At 48.4% G+C, this 21,918-nt stretch overlaps 1 protein-coding gene across 1 annotated transcript; it reads left to right on the forward strand.

Annotated features, from left to right (window-relative positions):
* Positions 1-12,729: 12,729 nt before the first annotated feature.
* On the forward strand, positions 12,730-13,983 carry LOC123093292 (dof zinc finger protein DOF1.8). The gene has a single exon (XM_044515214.1). The coding sequence runs from the start codon at positions 12,811-12,813 to the stop codon at positions 13,759-13,761; it is 951 nt and encodes a 316-aa protein (XP_044371149.1). The 5' UTR covers positions 12,730-12,810; the 3' UTR covers positions 13,762-13,983.
* The last annotated feature ends 7,935 nt before the right edge of the window (positions 13,984-21,918 follow it).

The raw sequence follows: 21,918 nt of genomic DNA on the forward strand, positions 1-21,918 counted from the left end.
ATTGGCTGAAGAGGCTAATTTGTCCACTCATCGGTCCTTCTATGATGTAGATAACAAACGGGTTGATGCCGCTGTGAAAGAAGTGCATAATCTCATCCCGCCAATCCGTAAGCACACCTATGCCCCTGACGTTGAACCGTCCAATCTTATAAGTGAAGAAGCTGTCTTCCAGGCTTTAACCCGGATTGACTGGACCACCATTGACTTCCAGCCACTGGGTGGAGAGGAGGAGGTTGAACTGACACCAGAGGATCCATCAACGTCACGTCAACCTGGTGACGAGTCTTAATCCGGCAATCGGCTTGATTTTCACAGACTGTGTTCTGTGTGAAAAACAATCATTGTTTTGGGCCTCAGAGCGCCTTGTAATAGGCTAGTTGAAATACTTTGATCTGTTGCCATCGTGCACAGCTACATGAAGCTGTTTGATCCGACATTATATTTGTTGTGCTTGCTTATATATCTTGATAATTTCATGCAATCCTTGTGTCTGCATAAAAGGATCTGTCCTGGCGGTTTGCCGCCGGACGGGTCATAATGCCCAATACAAAGCCTGGTAGATAACTAGGGCTATAACAATATCAAAATATGAAATAGATCATACCTGTGATATGAAATCATATTGTTGGTTTACCAACTTGATTGTAGTAAGGGTGAGAACCCAAATCTTCAGTATGGATAGCTCCCACCATGCAGTGTTGGTGTATATAATTAGCTATACTGGGTTGTGGTGAACACCGGATGATCATGCTGGCGACATGTCGTGAAAGCCAGACCGGGTTATAAAACTCTGGTTTAAGAATGAGTATGGTATGACAACTTGTAGCTGAAAGCCAAGCCAGGTTAACAAACACTGGGTTATTATGATGACTGATAGCCATGCCGGGTCAATAGACGATGGTTTAACATAAAATCAAAAAGAAAAACTCTTTGACAAAAGCAAATAAAACCATGTAGTTGATGCTTTTCAAGGGCTGCCAGGCCCAAATTCGAGGCTTTTCATGGGCTGCCAGGCCGCTGAGTTAAACCATTTTGCAAAGCCTTTCAAGATGGGCCTCCAACTAACCAATCGTCATTTTAACTTTGACAAGTTCAGGGTCTGTATAAGATTGACTTGTCAAACGTTCGGCGGGTCATGCCAGGATTACCTGGATAGGAGTGGCTTACTTGATAAAGGCAGGTTAACCCGGGGTTTTAGGTGAATACACCAGGCTTCCAAGTCGTGCTTGATAGCATACTACAAGGGTCCTTTCAAACTCTTTGTTGCATTGCACAAAGAGCCCCCAAGTAATTCCGTGAGCTGTGCTCAATTTGTGCCTATGTTTGAGCTGTGCATAACATCCAGACTCTCTTTGGCCCCTTGGGTGTGAAGATCCCAAGCTGTATTGTGGCGTGATAGCCGGTTTAAAAGGCAGAACTCCGTTTTGTCAGCTGAAGCCCCCATGTAATCAAAAGATATTTGAAGAAAACCGCAGAGGCCCTGCTTATAGCAAGGATGCCGGTTTATTATATTGATCATAATATATACATTGTCAAAATATGTACATAAGAGGAGCCTATGGCTCAGGTGTAGTAAGGCCGAAGGAGAGCTATGTTCCAGGGCCGCCGGGTCTCCTCCTCAGATTTGCATGAGTCTGCGTGCTCTCGAACATCAATGTGGTAGTATGATCCGTTGTGTAAATTCTTGCTGACCACAAAGGGTCCTTCCCAAGGGGGGGATAACTTGTCCATATCGGTCTGATCCTGGATGAGCCGAAGCACCAAGTCGCCTTCTTGAAAGGTTTTGTCTTGACTCGGCGGCTGTGATAACGCCGCAGGTCTTGCTGATAAACCGCCGAACGAGCCAAAGCCATGTCCCGTTTTTCATCTAACAGGTCCAATGCCTCCTGGCATGCTTGCTCGTTGTCTGCTTCAACATAATTGGCAACCCGGGGCGAGTCATGACGAATATCACTTGGGAGGACTGCCTCTGCCCCGTAAACCATGAAGAAAGGTGTGTAACCCGTTGATCTGTTGGGGGTGGTGTTGATGCTCCATAACACAGAAGGTAATTCTTCCGCCCAACAACCCGCGGTCCGCTTCAAAGGAACCATAAGCCGGGGCTTGATACCCTTTAAGATTTCCTGATTTGCTCTCTCAGCTTGTCCGTTGGACTAGGGGTGTGCCACTGATGACACATCAAGCCGGATATGCTCTCTTTGACAGAAGTCCTCCATCTCACCTTTAGAAAGGTTTGTGCCATTATCCGTGATGATGTTGTGTGGAAAGCCAAAGCGGAAGATCAGCTTCTTCATAAATTGAACTGTCGTGGCTGCGTCACACTTGCTTACGGGCTCTGCTTCAACCCATTTAGTGAACTTGTCAACCACCACTAACAGGTGGGTCTTTTTATCCTTGGACCGCTTAAAAGGTCCCACCATATCAAGCCCCCAAGTAGCAAACGGCCAAGTGATTGGAATCATCCATAGCTCTTGAGCCAGAACATGAGCTCGGCATGAAAACTTCTGACAAGCGTCACACCGCTTTACCAGATCCTCAGCATCAGCATGAGATGTCAACCAGTAGAAACCATGACGAAAAGCTTTAGCCACCAGGGACTTTGAACCGGCATGGTGACCACAATCTCCTTCATGGATCTCATGCAGAATCTCTTGGCCCTCTTTAGGAGAAACACAACGCTGGAATGCGCCTGAGACACTGCAGTGGTGTAACTCACCATTGTGAGTAACCATGGACTTTGATCGCCGGACTATCTGTCTGGCTAGAACTTCATCTTCTAGTAACTCGCCCCGGTTCATATATGCCAAATATGGAACCGTCCAATCCGGAATTACATGTAAAGCGGCTACCAGTTGGGCCTCCGGATCAGGAACAGCTAAATCCTCCTCTGTAGGCAACTTAACAGACGAGTTATGCAATATATCTAAAAAGGTATTGGGTGGTACCGGTTTACGCTGAGATCCCAGCCGGCTTAAAGCATCTGTTGCTTCGTTTTTGCGCCAATCAATATGCTCAGCCTGATAACCCTTGAAGTGACCCGCCACAATATCCACCTCGCATCTGTAAGCCGCCATGAGTGGATCCTTAGAATCCCAAGTGCCAGAAACTTGCTGAGCCACCAGATCAGAGTCTCCAAAGCATCGTACCCGGCTTAAATTCATTTGCTTGGCCACACGGAGACCGTGGAGTAAGGCCTCGTACTCAGCTGCATTGTTAGTACAAGGAAACATTAAGCGGAGAACATAACAAATTTTATCACCTCGAGGGGAAGTAAGTACAACTCCAGCCCCCGAGCCCTCCAATTGCTTGGATTCGTCAAAGTGGATAGTCGAGTATGTGTTATCCGGTTTGTCTTCTGGTGCCTGCAACTCGATCCAATCATTGATGAAGTCAACAAGCGCCTGAGACTTGATGGCTGTCCGAGGCATATACTTCAACCCGTGTGGACCAAGCTCAATTGCCCACTTTGCAACCCGACTAGTTGCCTCCCTATTCTGAATTATATCGCCCAAAGGAGCAGAACTGACCACTGTGATGGGATGGCCTTGAAAGTATTTCTTGAGCTTCTGACTCGCCATAAAAACCCCATACACCAGCTTCTGCCAATGCGGATACCTTTGCTTTGACTCGATGAGTACCTCACTGATATAGTAAACCGGCCTTTGAACTGGATATTCCTTCCCAGCCTCCTTGCGCTCAACCACAATTGCCACGCTGACAGCACGGGCAATGGCAGCCATGTACAACAATAGGGGCTCATTGTCAACCGGAGCAGCAAGTACTGGCATTTCAACCAACTGCCGCTTCAAGTCCTCAAACGCCGCATCAGCTGCGTCACTCCAGACAAAGGTGTCTGTTTTCTTCAACATTTGATACAGAGGAATCGCCTTCTCTCCCAAGCGGCTGATAAACCGGCTCAGGGCTGCAATTCGACCCGCCAGACGCTGAACATCATTGATACACGTCGGTTTAGCCAAGGATGTAATCACTTTGATCTTTTCCGGATTAGCCTCAATGCCCCTGTTAGACACCAGAAAGCCTAAGAGCTTGCCTGCCGGAACACCGAAAACGCACTTGTCCGAATTGAGCATCATCTTATAAACCCGGAGATTGTCAAAGGTCTCCTTGAGGTCATCGATCAGTGTCTCCTTCCTGGATTTTACCACAATGTCGTCCACATAAGCACGAACATTACGCCCAATCTGAGTATGAAGACAATTCTGTACACACCGTTGATAAGTTGCATGTGCACTCTTGAGTCCAAAGGGCATAGATACATAGCAGAAGGCTCCAAAGGGAGTGATGAGGGCTGTCTTCTCCTGGTCCTTAACTGCCATTTTGATCTGATGATAATGAGAATAAGCATCCAGAAAACTCAAATGCTCACAACTCGCCATAGCATCAATGATCTGATCAATACACGCGGGAGAGCAAAAGGATCTGCCGGACAAGCCTTGTTCAAGTCCGTGTAGTCCACACACATGCACCAAGTGCCATTCTTCTTAAGCACTAGCACCGGATTGGCCAGCCACTCTGGATGAAAGACTTCGATGATGAACCCAGCAGCCAACAACCAGGCTACCTCCTCTCCAATGGCCTTGCGTCTTTCCTCGTTGAAGCGGCGAAGAAACTGCTTGACCGGTCTAAAATTGTGATCAATATTGAGAGTGTGCTCAGCGAGTTCCCTTGGTACACCTGGCATGTCAGAAGGCTTCCATGCAAAAATTTCCCGGTTCTCACGGATGAACTCGATGAGCGCGCTTTCCTATTTCGGATCCAGATTAGTGCTGATACTAAACTGTTTGGATGAATTGCCAGGAACGAAATCAACAAGTTTAGTCTCATCAACCGGTTTGAACTTCGGGGTCGGGTCATGCTCAGTGGTGGGCTTCTTCAGAGGAGTCATATCTGCCGGATCAACATTGTCTTTGTAGAACTTTAACTCCTTTGTTGCACAAACCGACTCAGCATAGGCCGCATCACCCTCTTCACAGTCCAAAGCAATCTTACGACTCCCGTGTATCGTGATGGTCCCCTTATGACCCGACATTTTGAGTTGTAAATAAATATAAGATGGCCTTGCCATGAACTTCGCGTAAGCCGGCCGTCCAAACAGGGCGTGATATGGGCTCTGGATTTTCACCACTTCAAAGGTCAAAGTTTCTGACCTGGAATCATGCTCATCACCAAACACAACCTCCAAATCTATCTTACCAACCGGATATGCAGATTTACCTGGTACTACACCATGAAAAACAGTGTTCGACAGTTTAAGATTCTTATCTGTCAACCCCATGCGACGGAAGGTTTCATAATATAGGATGTTGGTACTGCTCCCTCCATCCATGAGCACTTTGGTAAATTTATAACCTCCCACCTGAGGTGCCACCACTAAAGCCAGATGACCCGGATTATCAACCCGGGGCAGATGATCCTCCCTGCTCCACACAATGGGCTGCTCGGACCAACGCAAGTAATGGGGTACTGCCGGTTCAACAGCATTAACTTCCCTCTTGTGAAGCTTCTGATCGCGCTTACACAAGCTAGTAGTAAAAACATGATACTGCCCGCCATTCAACTGCTTTGGGTGACTCTGAAAACCTGATTGCTGCTGATTCCCTTGATTGTTCTGCTGGTTGTTACCACCCTGGTTGCTCTGATTGCCCTGATTATTCTGAAATCCAGAGTTTGAACCACCGCCACTGTAACCTGGCCCATGGAAACCTGGACCTGAACTGCCAGACGGACCCTGATCATACCGGAAGAGATCAGAGTTTTTGAACTCCTTCATAATGAAACAATCTTTCCAAAGGTGTGTTGCTGGAACCTCCTTTGTCCCGTGCTTTGGGCAGGGCTGGTTTAACAGGCGCTCCAGATTCATGCCTCCACCGCGCTGCGGCGGTTTACCCTTACGACGCTGCACATTGCCCTGCACATTGGTGTTAGCCACAAAATCTGAATTATCCGCTTTACGCTTACCATTGTTCATGTGGCTTGTCTGGTTATTCTGTCCCTTTGAACCGGCATTCTTCTTTCCCTTCTCCTGCTTCTCCTCGTTAGAATCAGGATCTTTAGTATTATCAGAATCAGCATATTTAACCAGAGCCGCCATAAGCGTTCCCATGTCATTGCAGTGGCATTTGAGCCGTCCCAATTTCATATTCAGGGACATAAACCGGCAATTACGCTCCAATGTTACAATTGATGTGTCAGCATTGATGCGGTCCGACGAAAGCAAGACTTCTGAAACCCGGCGCACCCAATGAGTTGTTGACTCGTTCTCTCATTGAACACAGGCATCTAAATCCACAATGGACATGGGTTGTTTGCACGTATCCTTGAAATTTGCTATAAACCGGGCCTTCAATTGGTCCCATGATCCGATGGAATTAGCCGACAGGCTCTTCAACCAAGTGCGAGTTGTTCCTTCCAACATCATGGTGAAATATTTTGCACATGCCGCTTCATCCACCTCTAGCATCTCCATAGCCATCTCGTAGCTCTCCACCCATGCCTCGGGGGGTAAATCGGCGGTGTAATTTGGCACCTTCCGCGGGCCCTTGAAATCCTTGGGTAACCGCACATTGCACAGAGCCGGAGTAAGACACGGCACTCCCCATGAGTTGAAAGCAAGTCCGGTACCTCGTTCAACTGACGCCGCTGGTTGAACCGGGGCGGGTTGATGATGATCCGCGTACTATGCCGCTAATGCGGCCTCCCTTCATGCTCTACCATTATCCACCACGCCCTGAGCATTTGCACCACCACACGCCGGATTAGGTCCTCAAGGGGCATCACGGTTCCGTGCACTGCTCGACACAGCCGGCTCATCCATGTGCCTGTTGTAGCTCCTGCTTGGGCGAGGGGTCGAGTGAATCCTATCTTGGCTATATGAATAAGCCTGATGCTGCACCATAGCAGTCTGAAGAAGATCCCTGGCCCGTCGCGTTTCCACCGCTGCTGGCGACTCGCCCTCCATTGGAATAGCTGCCAACCGGGATGCTGCAGCTATCATGTTGTCCAAAGGGGTGGAGAAGTGACCCGGCGGGGGTGTTGTGTATTGCGGCGGGTTGTCTGTTCGTCGAGGTGGGCCCATCACCTGTGGTTGATCCGGCGCTCCAGTCCTTGGCACGGTAGTCCGGTTTACTGCTGGCGGGTTGCTGGTTCCTGCCCCTGGCGTACTGAAGAGATTCATTGCATTGTAATCCGCCGGCAAGCGAGACTGATGTATCCTCCTCAATACGTCATTCGAAGCGTTCTGATCCAGCAAAAGTCGATAATCTTTGGCCTGAATCCTCTGTGACTGGGCATCTAAAGCGGCCCGTTCCTCAGCCATCATGGTTTCCTCAGCCGCAAGTCCTCTTTGGCCTGAGTTATCTGATCTCGTAGCTTTGTGACTTCCGCGTTATGCCGATCTTGAGTCTTCGGGGTAACTGCTGTGGTCAACAATGTCGTCCAGGCGTCCAACAAACCGGATAGAACTTGAGCCGGCCGGCGCGTGGGGCCTCCTGCCCTGGCTGCTGATCCGGAAATCATTGCCGCCGCAGTTGAGTTTTGTAAAGCTGGTTGTGTATCGGCCATGAAGATTGCGACCCGATTTGGCGGTTCAAGAAATTCTGGAATACTGCTGCCATCGGAATACCCTTCAAATAAGCCATCTCGAACTTGATACAAAGATTCGGTCTCGCCGGTGGATGACTTGCCATCGGAATAAACGGTCGTCTCACCCTCGGACACCGGTTCAGATTCGTTCCCATGGATACATCCTATGAACGCACGCTCCATGGCGGGCTGAATCCGGGCAGGACTCGCACGCTGAGCCGTCTCGACGAGGTCGGTGCAGATGTCCGGCTCAGGGCCCGGTTTGCTGATCTTGCCAATGAAGACGTGAATTCCTCCGAAGGGGACCCAGTACCCGTACTCGATTGAGCCGGCGTCGGGGCCCCAGTCTGCATCGTCTATGTAGAGCTTGCCGCGACGACTCTTAGTCATCCGGCCCACTGCGTATCCCTTGAGCCCTTCGAACTTGCCCTCTAAGAACTTGAAACCATCGTGCGATAGCCCCAAAGTGGGCGCCAACTGTCGTGGAATTATCACGTCAGATGTCCTAATGGAAGGACTTAGTCGTGGAGCCATCGTGACCAGGTTAGCTTAGAGGGGTTAAACCGGACAAAGGACACGAGAGTTTTATACTAGTTCGGCCCCTTACGATGAAGGTAAAAGCCTACGTCTAGTTGTGATGGAATTACTGGGGTTTCGATTTCCAGGGAGCAAACACGCTATGTCTGGCTCTCGAGTTGTTGTTTCTTGTTCCTGAACCGCCGCCGGGGTCGTCCCTTTATATACACAGGTTGACGCCCGGCCGGTTTACAGAGTCCCGAGACCGGCTCATACAAGTGTCCGGCTCGGTCTCTCCCTTTCCCTAACTTACAATACAAGTTATACAACTATGGCGGTTTACAACTATGGGCCCTAATCCGCCTTTGGGCTCTGGGCCTCTAAGCTTTATCAGTAAAGCGCCATCTTCTTTGTCTTCATGGGTCTCAATATGGATGAGCATGAACCGGCCCCTCCTGGGCGATTTATACTCAGTAGTTATATCCCTAATAGCAACCGCAGACGGATGGGCAGACCGAGAGGGTCAACCAATGCCTCGAGACCTTCTTGCGCTGCTACGTGCAAGCTTCACCACGCCAATGATCAAAGTTGCTCCCGCTCGCGGAATTCTGGTACAACACTAACACTCACTCCAGCTTGGGCAAATCACCTTCCGCGATGTTTTATGGACGCGAGCCGCGGCCGCTGGGTTTGGTTGCCACTGATGCATGCCAACCAATGGATGTTAAAGGATGGTTAGAAGAGCTACAATTGATGCTGGAGTTGGTCAAGAAACACTTGCATCGGGCGCAGAAAGCATGAATGAACGGGTGGACAAATGTTGTTCAGATCGATCATTCCAGCCGAGGGACCAGGTGTTCCTGAAGCTATAGCCTTACGTCCAGTCCTCCATAGGTCAACGAGCTTGCCACGAACTGGCATTCAAATTCTTCGGGCCATTCCCGGTAACTGCAAAGATAAGAGCTATGGCATACCGACTACAGTTTCCGAAGGGCTCCCTGGTTCACCCAGTATTCGATGCGTTGCATCTCAAGACGGCACATCTTCGCCTAGAGCAGCTGGTGAGCATACTTCCTTCTACTAACATTGAGTTCCAGGTCCCCTTGAAGGTGCTCAAATACCGTTGGCGCAAGACGGCTAACAAGATGGTGACATAAGGACTGATCTGTTGGACAGGAATAGCAGAAGACGACACCACCTGGGAAGACCTTGAAGATCTCCATCGCCGATTCCCTCGAACTCTAGCCTGGGTGCCGCTGCACATCATGCGCCAATGGGACAAGCACACAAGGCCACTTGGACGGAGAGGCAAGAGCTCACACACTGGTTGCACTCCATGGCGGACAAGACCACTTGGGAAGATATCAACCGCCTTCGCCAATGTTTCCCTAGTGCTCCCGCTTGGAGAGAAGCTGGAACTTAAGGAGAGGGGATTGTTAGCGACACTCCGAGCGCAACATCCACCTTCACCGCGCCAAACGTGACTACACCAGCCGGAAGAGACCAACAGGCTAGGCCCACCAAAACTAGGAAGCCAACAACAGGGTGATTGGGCCAAAGTAGGTGAATGGCCCAAGCACGAGAAGAAGGAACTACTCCCTCTGTTCCTAGATATAAGTCTTTATAGAGATTTCACTATGAACTACATACGGAGCAAAATGAACGAATCACACTCTAAGATACAGCTATGTACATCCATATGTGGTTCATGATACGGCTCAAATAGCTTTGAGACGATTTTATGTAGTGGCCCTGATCTTTCACTCGCGCAAACAGGTAGAAGAAATAGTTTTAGGAAGAAGTAGAAGTGTAGGTGCAAAAGAACCAGTATAGCTAGACTAGATGGATGGATGGATTATAGAGATCGGAAAGTAGTAGAAGATGCGTACGTGGTAGTTGTAGTACTAGGATAGATGGAGGGATTAAGCTAATGGCGATTAGCGGTGGCGACGGCAACGGAGTAATTAGCGATAATAAGCACTAGCAGAAGTAGATGGAGAAGAACGGGAAGCTAGCTAGATCGATTCTTGTAGATCAAGAATCAAATGACACTTGTGCCTTGGCGATCGAAGCTGCCGAAACACATGCAATTATCAAACCCTAGACAGGGACGCAGAAGTACAGATACGCATCCATCAGATGAGTTTTCTTCCTGAACTAAAACCTGCTTTACAAAGCGTTGCACCCCTTGTTTATATAGGTGGCGCCTAATACTTGGGCTAGGCCCGACCTGGACTAAGAAAAACATGAGGACTCCTCATTGGTTACAAGTTGTACGCAACAGGAAAAAAAAGGACTACCAAATCTGATCAAACTATGGAAATGAATAAAAAGGACACACGTATCCTTCCCTACGGCAAAATAATACTCGGCTTGCACTCGTGTAGGATGATTGATTCTGTGATTCATCACGTACGTATACTTGCATGGCAAGGTGTTCTGAATGTGGGCTTCACTTTCTCCTGAGGCACAATCTGTGGAGCAACTGAACAAACAAAAGAATTATTTGCAATGATGTTATTGCGTTCAATTGGTAGAGCATATGACCATCTCCCTTCAGTAGCATATAGAATAGGCTTCACACTTAAGATACCTCTTTGTTCTGTTGCACACATGATCTTCTTATGACGTAGAGCAGGCACAATATATTTTGATGTGTTTTCCTCACTATCAGAGTCTCGTTTCGAAGGTATCTTATTTAGCACCAATGGTGAAACAACAATATTATCTAGGGTGATCGCATCAGTTCATGCATAGTAAAATCTCTACAAAGACTTATATTTAGGAACAGAGGAAGGAATAGTTAAGCGTTGCATTACGGCTGCCCTAGTGTTATCCAGAGGATCACAAGCAGTGGGGGTGGTTCTCTTCGCTTTCCCCTTTGTGGCTACCTTCCTATTTCACCCATCGAGTTACACTGCCACTAAATCTTGTACTCCTTCCGTTTGGAAATACTTGTCGGGAAAATAAATGTATCTAGACGTATTTTATTTTTACATATATCTATTTTTATCCGTTTTTCCGACAAGTATTTCTGAACGGGAAAGTATCAAATAATGTCGAATCCTATTCCCTCTGTCCCAAAATAAGTGTCTTGACCTTATTTTAGGAGGGAGGGAGTACTATTTACCTTTATCGTGGCAGCCCTAGCTGGAAACATCATAGAGGGGGGAGGAGGATGGCAAAGAACACGTCAACACCCATGAAAGACATCGCACGTCGACGTGGTTAATACAAAACCACGAGAGGTTATAGTAACGTCTCCAGTCCCATGCAGATATCTGTCTTACCAGGTTGGCCACTACCAGCGGTGCATGTGCATCCCAATGCGACGCCTAATCGTACCAAGAAGGGTGCTATGCATACTTGTTTCGCCGTGGAAGGGGCAGTGATTTTTTTGCGGGGCCGTGGAAGGGGCAGTGATGATACACCATACTCCATCGTGTTTCCCGTGCCAGCAGTCCACACAAACAGGCGGACGTACGTACGTAGACGTGCCCCATCAATCACTCCGGCGGAGTCCAAAGTCCGATCTCTGTGCCTGTCTGCCATGATATCTGTGGGCGAAACATGGACGCTTCGTACCACAGTACTCCGTCTGCCTCCTCCCCAAAGTCGCGAGGTATTAAACGTCCATGATCGTGACCCGCCTCCTGTCTTAGTGCTAATTAGGTCTCCAGCTCAGTGGCGTGAAATTTTCTCTACGGCCACATTAAATCATTAATGGGCTGCACTGTGGACTGCGGTTGTTATGGCGCCATTGCGCGAGCTCAAGACGCTACTGTGTCCACTAAAGAGACTGCACAAGCACTGGTTGTTGGCCATGGTACCTCCTGGTTTGAGTTCTTCTTCCCTCTCCTTAACCATGCATGCCTGCATGGATCTCCTTGTCAGTGATTAGTCACGTCCTAGCCGTGGTCATGTTTTGTTTTCCCAAATGATAAGTGACACATCCGTGCCACGAAACACTCTGACCTGACCTTTTTTACGACTAAAGTTGTCATCTGAAGAAAAAACCCTAAAAAATTGAAACTTGCCATTCGAAAATAAAGTTGTCATGCTTGACAATTAAAGTTGTCATCATTGCGTCACTAAACTTGCCTTAAGAAACGATCGGAATTGCCATGTGTTCGTGCCACGCGGGTGGCACTTATCAGTTCTTTTGTTTTTTATTCTCATCATGAAGATTGAACTCGTTTATATGAAAATCCTGCAAAATTCATGAGTTCAAAATCAACAATTGAAGATTATACAGTTGAATTGAATGGATTTTAGAACACACAATTCAATTCCCACAAGCACCAGGAGACACAGGAAAAACCTCTACGGATCAAGGAGGCTGGCTACAGCAACAACTCGCCACGGATCAAGGAGTACTAGTAACTACTCCCTCTGTAAATTAATATAAGAGCGTTTAGCATACTAAAGTAGTAATCTAAATGCTCTTATATTAGTTTACAGAGGAAGTAATTACCAGCACAAGCTCGCAATCACATGCACATGCACCATGGCCTACCGAGGAAAACCTCTCGTCCTGGCTTCGGCAGCTCTCCCGCCGTCCCACGTATATATACACCTTCCTCCTCTCTCTCTCCTCTCGCATCTGCAAGCTTCCAAATCCTCTCACATCACCGCATTCCTACATTCCCCCAGGTCTCCTGCTTGCTGATCTCCTCCTCTCCGATCGTCGCCATGCTGTCTTCTCACTGCGAGAGCATGCTGGCCTACGCCGCCGCCGCCGGACGGCGCGCGATGCTGGTCGACCCCCGGCGGTACCGGCCGAACGTGGAGGTGGCGCCCAACTGCCCGCGCTGCGACTCGCCCAACACCAAGTTCTGCTACTACAACAACTACAGCCTCAGCCAGCCGCGCTACTTCTGCAAGGGCTGCCGCCGCTACTGGACCAAGGGCGGGTCCCTCCGCAACGTGCCCGTCGGCGGCGGCTGCCGCAAGAACCGGCGGGGCAAGCCGGTGCGGTCCATGGCCGAGGCGGACACGGCCTCGCCGAACCACGGGGCAGTAGTGTTCTCTCACCGCTTCCACGGCCCGGTCCGGCCCGACCTGCTCCTGGAAGGCATGGTTGGCAACCCGGCCGAGCTCGGCCAGCAGCCGGCGTCGGCCGAGGCCGACAAGCCCGCCGGAGCCGCCGACGGACCGACGATTGATCTGGCACTGCTCTACTCCAAGTTCTTGAGCCATCAGCCTCTCGCCGAGCAGTGCGCCGTCGTGCCGGAATCGGCCGACACCTCGAGTGGATCAAGCACGGAGATGAGCCCGCCGACCCTGTCCGGCCCGAGCCAACACGGGCCGGGCGAAATCTGCGGGCCGGCGAGCAGTACGGAGCCCAGCGCGACGACGATGCTCCAGTGCGCCGACGCGCGCGCGCATGCGCTTGGCGAGTTCAACTTCAGCGTAGACCAGAGCTGCTACGACTCGCTCGGGCTGCCAACGGACGGCGGCGATCTGACGATGCTCCCGTCGGCGTGGGACCAGGAGGCCAAGTACGAGCCGTTCAGTTCGCTTCCGGAGGAGGACGCCATGAGCCTCCACGAAGGCGTCCCCGCCGGCGACGACGTCTGGAGCAAGGTGCTGGGCTGCCAAGGGCTGGAGGCTGCTCTCGCTGCAGGCCTCGATCGATGCTAAGCTCATTTTCAAGCTCGTTGATTCGTGGCTGCCGCTGTTCTTGTGATTGATTTTGTGTCTTTCTTTTCCTCTCCCTATTTTTACTCTTGTTCAGAAGTAACTTATATATATATGGGGATCGTGTTCATGGTCGAGGAGTATACATGTGGGATAAAAAGGGTGTACTGTAATGATAATATCGATATATCTGTATTGGCAATATACTTACTATTAACAGCTGGTTTTTCCTGTTCTGAGCTACACGTTCACTTCTTCCTAGGACGACCAATCAATGTTGTTCCTGTTATACACATGCACTGCCTGACCTGGGTGTGGATGGATGGGCACACACATGCCGATGCCGATGGTGCCATGCTGGTGAATGAATGAATGGTGCACCGGGATTCCAACGACATGCCCTGTGGCGTGGCGTGGACGTGGCTAACAATCTGAAGCAGCTGCCACTAGTCGCTCGAAAGGTGACGTTTGGCCCTAGCCCGTTATAGAGGATTTACCATGCCTGCACGCCTCAATTATTGTTGCTACAACAGGACAGGCAGCTCCGAGATCCAGTCCGTGGATAGACGGTGGGAGGGCGCTGTATGGATCCATCATTGCCGGCTCGAGTGAGTGTTCACTGTCATCATCTTCAACAAATTGGCAGCGTGATTGCGGTTATTTTTAAGAACAGGGGACAAAAAGAGTAACAACTTGCATCAAAGGGAAATCGGGAAACCAGCTGCACCCTGCACATACGCCTTCCGTAGAATTTCACAGAAAAATCGTTCGAGTGATAAAGAAACGACACTGTGGAGTGGTGCTCCGGCCGGCCCCTTGCCGTTGCAGATGCACTAGGAACAGAGTTCACGCTGCATCCGAGAGCATTTCCAACAGGCGCCCAATGCGCGGCGCGCTAAAATTTGATTTGCGGCGTGCGCAACATCAGATTTGGCGCGGCGCGCGGCGCTGGCTCCAGCAGCCGTGCTAAAATGCAGCGCGTGCGCACCTCCAACAGTGCGCTAAAATGCAATGCGCGCGAGCAGCTGCGCATCCACATTTGTTGCATTTTACACAACACATTCATCACACAAAACAAAAACATGACATATAATTTTTAAATTACAAACATCATTTAACTAAGTTTAAATGAATAGTTCAATTTATTACAACTCATCAAACAAATAGTATTTTTGAGAAATACAACAAATAGTTCAACAATACAACATCAAACGCACAAATCATGATGATCTTCGGCGGCCATTCCAAACCCACCACTCCTCAATGAGATCCTTCTTGAGTTCATTATGCGTTGCCGGGCGTCGAATGACATGATAAGAGGCAACAAAACGGGCCACTCTTTCAGCCCTCCGCCACGCTCGCACGGGATGTTGCAAAAGCTCATACTGAGAGTAGTCTACATCTTGGCCACACTCATTCTCGATGATCATGCTGTGCATGATCACACAAGCATGCATTATGTACCAAAGCATTTTCTGATCCCAAAATCTAGCCGGTCCTCTCACAATAGCAAATTGGGCTTGCAAAATTCCAAAAGCTCTCTCCACATCTTTTCTAGCAGCCGCGTGAGCATTTTGGAAATCAAGATATTTCTTACCTTCCGTTTTTTTAACGGCTTCACAAATGCCATCCGCAAGATAGTAGTCGTGGTTGTATGTACGACCATTAGCTTCAAACTGCACTGGTGGCAGTTCATCATTTGCAATCTTACTCATCAGTGGTGACCGGTTGACAACGTTGATGTCATTCAAAGATCCAGGCATTCCAAAAAAAGCACGCCAAATCCAAGTCCCGTGATCAGCCACCGCTTCAAGGATTATAGTGGAACCTTTTTTTGTCTGTGGAATTGTTCATGCCATGCCTTTGGACAATTCTTCCAACTCCAATGCATGCAATCTATTGAACCAAGCATACATGGGAACCCGCGATCTTTGTTCATCTCCAATAACCTTGCGACATCTTCAGCATTGGGAGTTCTCAAGTACTCTGGGCCAAATACTTGCATAATTCCGACTGCGAAGTGCTTGACACACATGATGGCTTGGCTCTCACCCATGGCCAAGTGATCATCAACTAGATCAGCGGGGATACCATATGCCAACATACGCAAAGCGACTGTCACCTTCCGAAAGGTGCTATGCCCGAGCTCTCCGGCGACATTCCTCCTCTGCTGAAAAAACCGGTCATGGCTCTCTAGTTTCTCTGCAATGCGCCTGAACAACTCGGTGCTCATCCTAAACCAGCGACGAAAGTACGACTCAGGATATGTGGGATTCTCCACAAAATAGTGCCTCATCAATCTGTTGTGGGCATCAATCCTATCCCTCCAAATTTTCTGCCGACCCATAACCGAACTACCGTGTTTCGGTTTTTTATTGATGTGCATAGCTAGGATCATTGCAAGATCCTCCTCCTCTTCCATATCAAATTCTTCTGCAGAAGAGTCATAGCCCGAACTCATCTAAAATATTAAAAACTAGGCTATAAACAACATGCACCAAATTTCATGCAAAAATGTGGAAGTTGGAAGCAATACATACCTTGCGGGCCTTTTGTCGAACACCTTGCGGGCGCCAAAGCGGCGGCGGGCGGCCGGGCACTGTTCGTCGGAGACTGCCGCGCGCGACGGCCGGCGCTGACTAGAGAGAGAGGGACGAAGCCGCGGCCGCGCGGGAAGGGACCGGGGAAGCGCAGGAACGGTCGCCGGGAAAAATGGGGTGGCGCGGGGCGGCGGCGGCTGAAAGGATAGGTGGAGTTGCGAGCGAGCGCTCGAGAGTCCAGCGCGCGGGAGCAGGCGCAACAAATAAGCGACGCGCGATGGCGTTTCTGCCCGCGCGCTGAATTATATATGCCGCGCACGCGGTTTTTGCGCGTCCGCTGGAGCGCCGGGGATGGTAGCGCGCGCGCTAAAACCACTAATTTTTCCGCACGGCGCATTTATAGCGCGCCTGTTGGAGATGCTCTGAGAACGAAGTAAAGGGGCGTCAGAAGAAGGGAGCTCCTAGTTGGCGCTCTAAGCGTCGCTTTCCTGAACCAGCGCCCGCAACGCATCGTGCGCCAGCTCCCGTGGGCCGGCCCAGGAAAGGAGGCGATCGCATCTTGTGGGATTGCTGGTTCAGGGCAGTGCTTCGTTCCCCATCTCGTGGTCAATGGTTGATCGGGCCAGTTGACTATTTCATAAATTCTTTTTTCAAACAAAAATTCCCAAAAAATCACCAAATTCGAATAAAGTTCACAAATTCGAACAAAGTTCATCGCTTTTGAAAGAAAGTTCAACAAATTTGAAAAATAGTTCACCGAATTTGAAAAACAGTTCATATGATTTAAAAAAGTCAATTTTGAGAAAAAGTTCATCGAAATTCAAAAAAAGTTCATCAGATTTGAAAAAGTTTCATCGCTTGTGAAAAAAGTTCATCGATTATCACAAAAGTTCACCAATTTTTTTTTAAAAATTCATCAATTTGGGAAATGATCACACATTTGAAAAAAAAATCATCAAATTTCAAAAGAAATCATCAATTTAAAAGAAAAGTCCACGTATATGCAAATAATTCAACGAACCAGGATGAAAAAAAACAGAAAACAAAAAACAAAAAAAGGACAACAAAAAATTAAAAACGGGAGAATATATAATTAAAAAGAGAAAGTTCTTCTTTGTACAGATCCGGCTGGGTTGGCGCAGTGGTTGCACCAGCAAAAACTTGGTCTGCAGGGCGGGGGTTTGCCTTAGAAGAATTCAAAATTGATAATTGGCCAAGCTTCCACATGCCTCTCCGTGGGCTTCGATCCAATTCAGAAGATAAATGTGCTCGATCCAGGGCTGAGATGCCCATGGGCTGAGATCTGATCGACAGAATAAATTGGCCCATTATCGGAGGACCGCCAGGCGCAATGAGTCTCTTATGCTGGAACTGCCGTGGGATTGGCAACGCCCCGACAGTTCAAGAGCTACGGGAGATCGCGGCAAAGTTTGCTCCTAAAGTGCTTTGTTTGGTAGAGACCCAAATAAGTAGAGCTCGTGTTGAGAATCTAGCAAACACTTTAGGTTTCGATAATGCTTATGGAGTGGACCCCACTGGTAGAAGTGGTGGACTTGTAATGCTTTGGCAGAATGAAATAAAATTAGAGTTCTTGGGTTACTCAAAGTACCATATAGATATGAAAGTTTCAGATTCGGGAGAGACCCCATGGAGATTGTTTTGTTTTTATGGTGAAGCTCAAACTCACCTTCGTTATCAAACTTGGGACACCATGAAGAATATGATAAACATAAGCCCTCTTCCGTGGCTGTGTTTGGGTGACTTCAACGAGGTCCTGCATGTGGAAGAGCATAATGGGATTGGACAGCGAAACCAGGCTCAGATTCAGGGTTTTAGGGACGCAGGGTTTTAGGGTTTTAGGGACTTTCGTCGGGACAGGGTTACCAGGGCATGCCATGGACTTTCGAGAAGAAGGTAGCTGGCGGTTCTTACACAAGAGTTCGCCTTGACAGAGCACTTGGATCAGCCGAGTGGTGTGCCCAGTTCCATCTAGCGACCCTGGAACACCTAACAGCAACGACTTCAGATCACATCCCAATTTTACTTAAGCTGTGACCGAACCAGTCCGCACCAACTGAGAAACAATTCTGTTATGAGATCATGTGGGACACCCATGCAGATATGAAGCGGGTAGTCAAGGAGGCATGGATATTGAGAACAATACCACTTCGGTTGCTGAAATAAGGAGGAAGTTGACAGAACTGGCTGGTAATCTTGGGGCATGGAGCAACAGCACTTTCGGAAGTGTAAGAAGTGAAATAAAGAAGTTAAAAAAAGGAGCTAGAAAAGTTGTGGAATGATCCTGTGCAGCGAAACCAGGCTCAGATTCAGGGTTTTAGGGACGTAGTGGATATTTGCAGATTGATTGATCAACCATGCCCTCCAGCGGCCGGGTGGACAGATTACAGATGATCCGACAGAGATGCAGGCTCTTGCGCTAGATTTTTATAAAACTCTATACACATCAGAAGGGATTCAGGGGGTTGAGAATGTGATCAACCATGTCCCGACGAAGGTCACACCAGAGATGAATTCTACCCTTTTAGCACCATACAGCGAGGACGAGGTGAAGAAGGCATTATTTCAAATGTTTCCAACTAAGGCTCCGGGGCCGGATGGGTTTCCGGCGCATTTCTACCAACGCCATTGGGACATTTGTGGACCGGCAGTGACAAGAGCGGTGTTGAGGATTGTCAGGGGGAGGAGAGTGCTGCTTGTATCAATGACACGATTCTGGTGCTGATCCCCAAGGTCACAAACCCTACACTCCTTCCGCAATTTCGTCCTATAAGCTTGTGTAATGTGTTTTATAAGATTGCTTCAAAAGTCATAGCTAAGCGCCTCAAGATTATCCTTCTGGAGATTATATCAGAAGAGCAATCAGCTTTTGTCCTTGGAAGAATGATCACGGACAATATCATCTCAGCCTACGAGTGTTTACACTTTATGAAGAGGAACAGGTCAAAAAACAATAGCTATGCGGCTCTTAAACTGGACATGATGAAAGCATACGACAGAGTTGAATGGAGCTATCTTAAGGCAATGATGGAGAAGTTGGGATTTGCACCTCAATGGATCTCCACAGTTATGCACATGGTGAGCTCGGTTTCGTTTTCTGTCTTGTTCAACGGAGAAAAACTTGAGGAGTTTCAACTATCACGTGGCATTCGGCAGGGAGATCCTATCTCTCCATACCTTTTTTTGATTGCAGCAGAGGGCCTTTCGTGCCTCTTAAAATCACATGATCAATCATCCCATTTGAGTGGAATCAAGGTGGCGCAGTCGGCTCCGCCGGTCAACCACCTCTTATTCGCGGATGATAGCCTGCTGTTTTTCAAGGCAAGTGTCGATGGAGCTGAGGAGGTATCAAACCTACTGGAAACATATGGTATGGCATCAGGACAGAGAGTAAACACGGACAAATCATCTATATTTTTCAGCAAAGGATGTCCTAAAATTGTACGGGCAGCAGTAAAAGGTCACTTGCATGTGCCAAATGAATCTCGTAGTGAGAGGTACTTGGGCATGCCTACTGATGTGGGACAAGCTAAGATAGGCACTTTCAAATACCTCAGTGATAGAGTATGGGAAAAGGTGACAGGATGGATGGGGAAGCTATTGTCTTCGGGGGGAAAGGATGTCTTAATTAAGGCTGTCGCTCAAGCTATCCCAGTTTATTCGATGGCCTGTTTTAAATTACCCCGTGGTCTATGCGAACACATTAATTCCATCATCAGAAAATTTTGGTGGGGATGTAGAGAAGGCAAGAGGAAACCAGCTTGGGTTTCTCGGGATATTATGACAAGGCCCAAGTTTTTGGGTGAAATGGGGTTCAGAGACATGGAGATCTTTAACCTCGCACTACTGGCCAGGCAATCATGGAGACTAATCCAGGAGCCAAACACTTTGAGTGCTAGGATTTTGAAATCAGCGTATTTCCCTGATACAACGGTTCTTGAGGCAGAACTTGGTGCAAAACCATCCCAAATGTGGCGAGCGATTCTTGAGGGCAGGGATATCTTGAAGCAGGGCCTGATTAGAAGAATTGGGAATGGACAGGAGACTCGGATTTGGGCTGATAACTGGATACCCAAAGGTAATTTTATGAAACCAATTTTATCCCTGGTGCAGAACCCACCAGTAACGGTGTCGGAGCTTCTTGAGCCAACCACAGCTTCATGGAACGAACATCTAGTTCAAACCATATTTTTACCAAATGATGCTGAGGAAATTTTGCGAATCCCAGTTTGTACGCAGAACATTGGCGACTTTTGGGCTTGGCAACCGGACAGCAAGGGCGTGTTCTCGGTTCGCTCGGCCTACAGGTTCATCATCAAGACAAAAGTTCAGAGAGAAGGTTGGCTCGATGGCAGCGGAGAATGTTCTGACGGTGCAAGGGCAGAAAGTGCATGGTCATATTTGTGGAAGATCAAAGTGCCGGCCAAGGTGAGAGTATTCCTATGGAGATTAGCGCGCCACTCACTGCCGACCTTTGATGTAATGCAGCACAGGAATATGACAGATACTGATGTGTGCCCTCTTTGTGGCGCCGAAGACTCGTGGAGACATGCACTGTTGAGCTGCACCATGGCGAGGTGCGTATGGGCCTTGTCGGATGATGACCTGGTAGAGAAAATTTCTGAAAATGAAGGATCTAATGCGAAGAACTGGGTACTCGATCTCCATGAGACTCTTAGCCAAGATCAGTTCACTAGGCTCGTAATCACGCTATGGTCGATTTGGTATGCGAGAAGGAAAGCTGTCTATGAATCTGTTTTTCAGGGACTGAGACAAAAACATGAATTCATAGCCTCATATGTACGGGAGTTGAACGAGGCTCAGGAACATGAGAAAAGACCAAGGACAGTTACGGGACAATCAACCATCAGAACAGAACAATGTAGAGCTCCACCGGAAGGCACTGTAAAACTCAATGTGGATGGAGCTGTGGCAAGTCATGATGCCTTTGGTGCTTCGGTAGCGGTGTGCAGAGATCACAATGGCCTATATCTAGGGTCGTCGGCGCTGGTCACACAAATGGCCGACCCGGCAACACTGGAGGCGTATGCAGTACGGGAGGCTCTCGCCCTGGCTGAGGATCTTGGAGTTCAGCGCCTACTTGTTGCTTAGGATTGTCTGACAGTGATCAACGACATTCATCATGGCACCGGTGGACGGCATGGAGCGGTGATCAGGGAGATCATCAACCGTTCGAAAGCCTTTATTTCATGTAACTTTATTCATGAGCATAGACTAATGTAGAAGCACACAATTTAGGAAAGTATTCCTGTAACATAGGATTGGGCCGACATTTGTGGTTGGGAATCCCCCACGACTAAGATCTTGTACTCATGAACATCTCTGAAGTTTAATAAAGTGGAACAAGATTTCTCTCTCTCTCTCTCTCTCTCTCTCTCTCTCTATATATATATATATATATATATATATATATATATATATATATATATCAAATCCTGCTAAAAAATATCAAATACTATGTGTACTCCCAAAATCAATAAGGGAGAGAGAGACAGACAGACAGAGAAAGAGGCCAAATTCAGTTAGCAAAAGGAAAGAGAATTGTGAGTTGACGCATTAGTAGGAAATCCGCTGCGAGTAT

Source organism: Triticum aestivum, chromosome 1B (genome assembly GCF_018294505.1).
Source record: "Triticum aestivum cultivar Chinese Spring chromosome 1B, IWGSC CS RefSeq v2.1, whole genome shotgun sequence".
NCBI lineage: Eukaryota > Viridiplantae > Streptophyta > Magnoliopsida > Poales > Poaceae > Triticum > Triticum aestivum.

What these genes read in the sequence shown, in the direction of transcription:
- LOC123093292 (XM_044515214.1), top strand. Translation starts at nt 12,811, where the DNA reads ATGCTGTCTTCTCACTGCGAGAGCATGCTGGCCTACGCCGCCGCCGCC.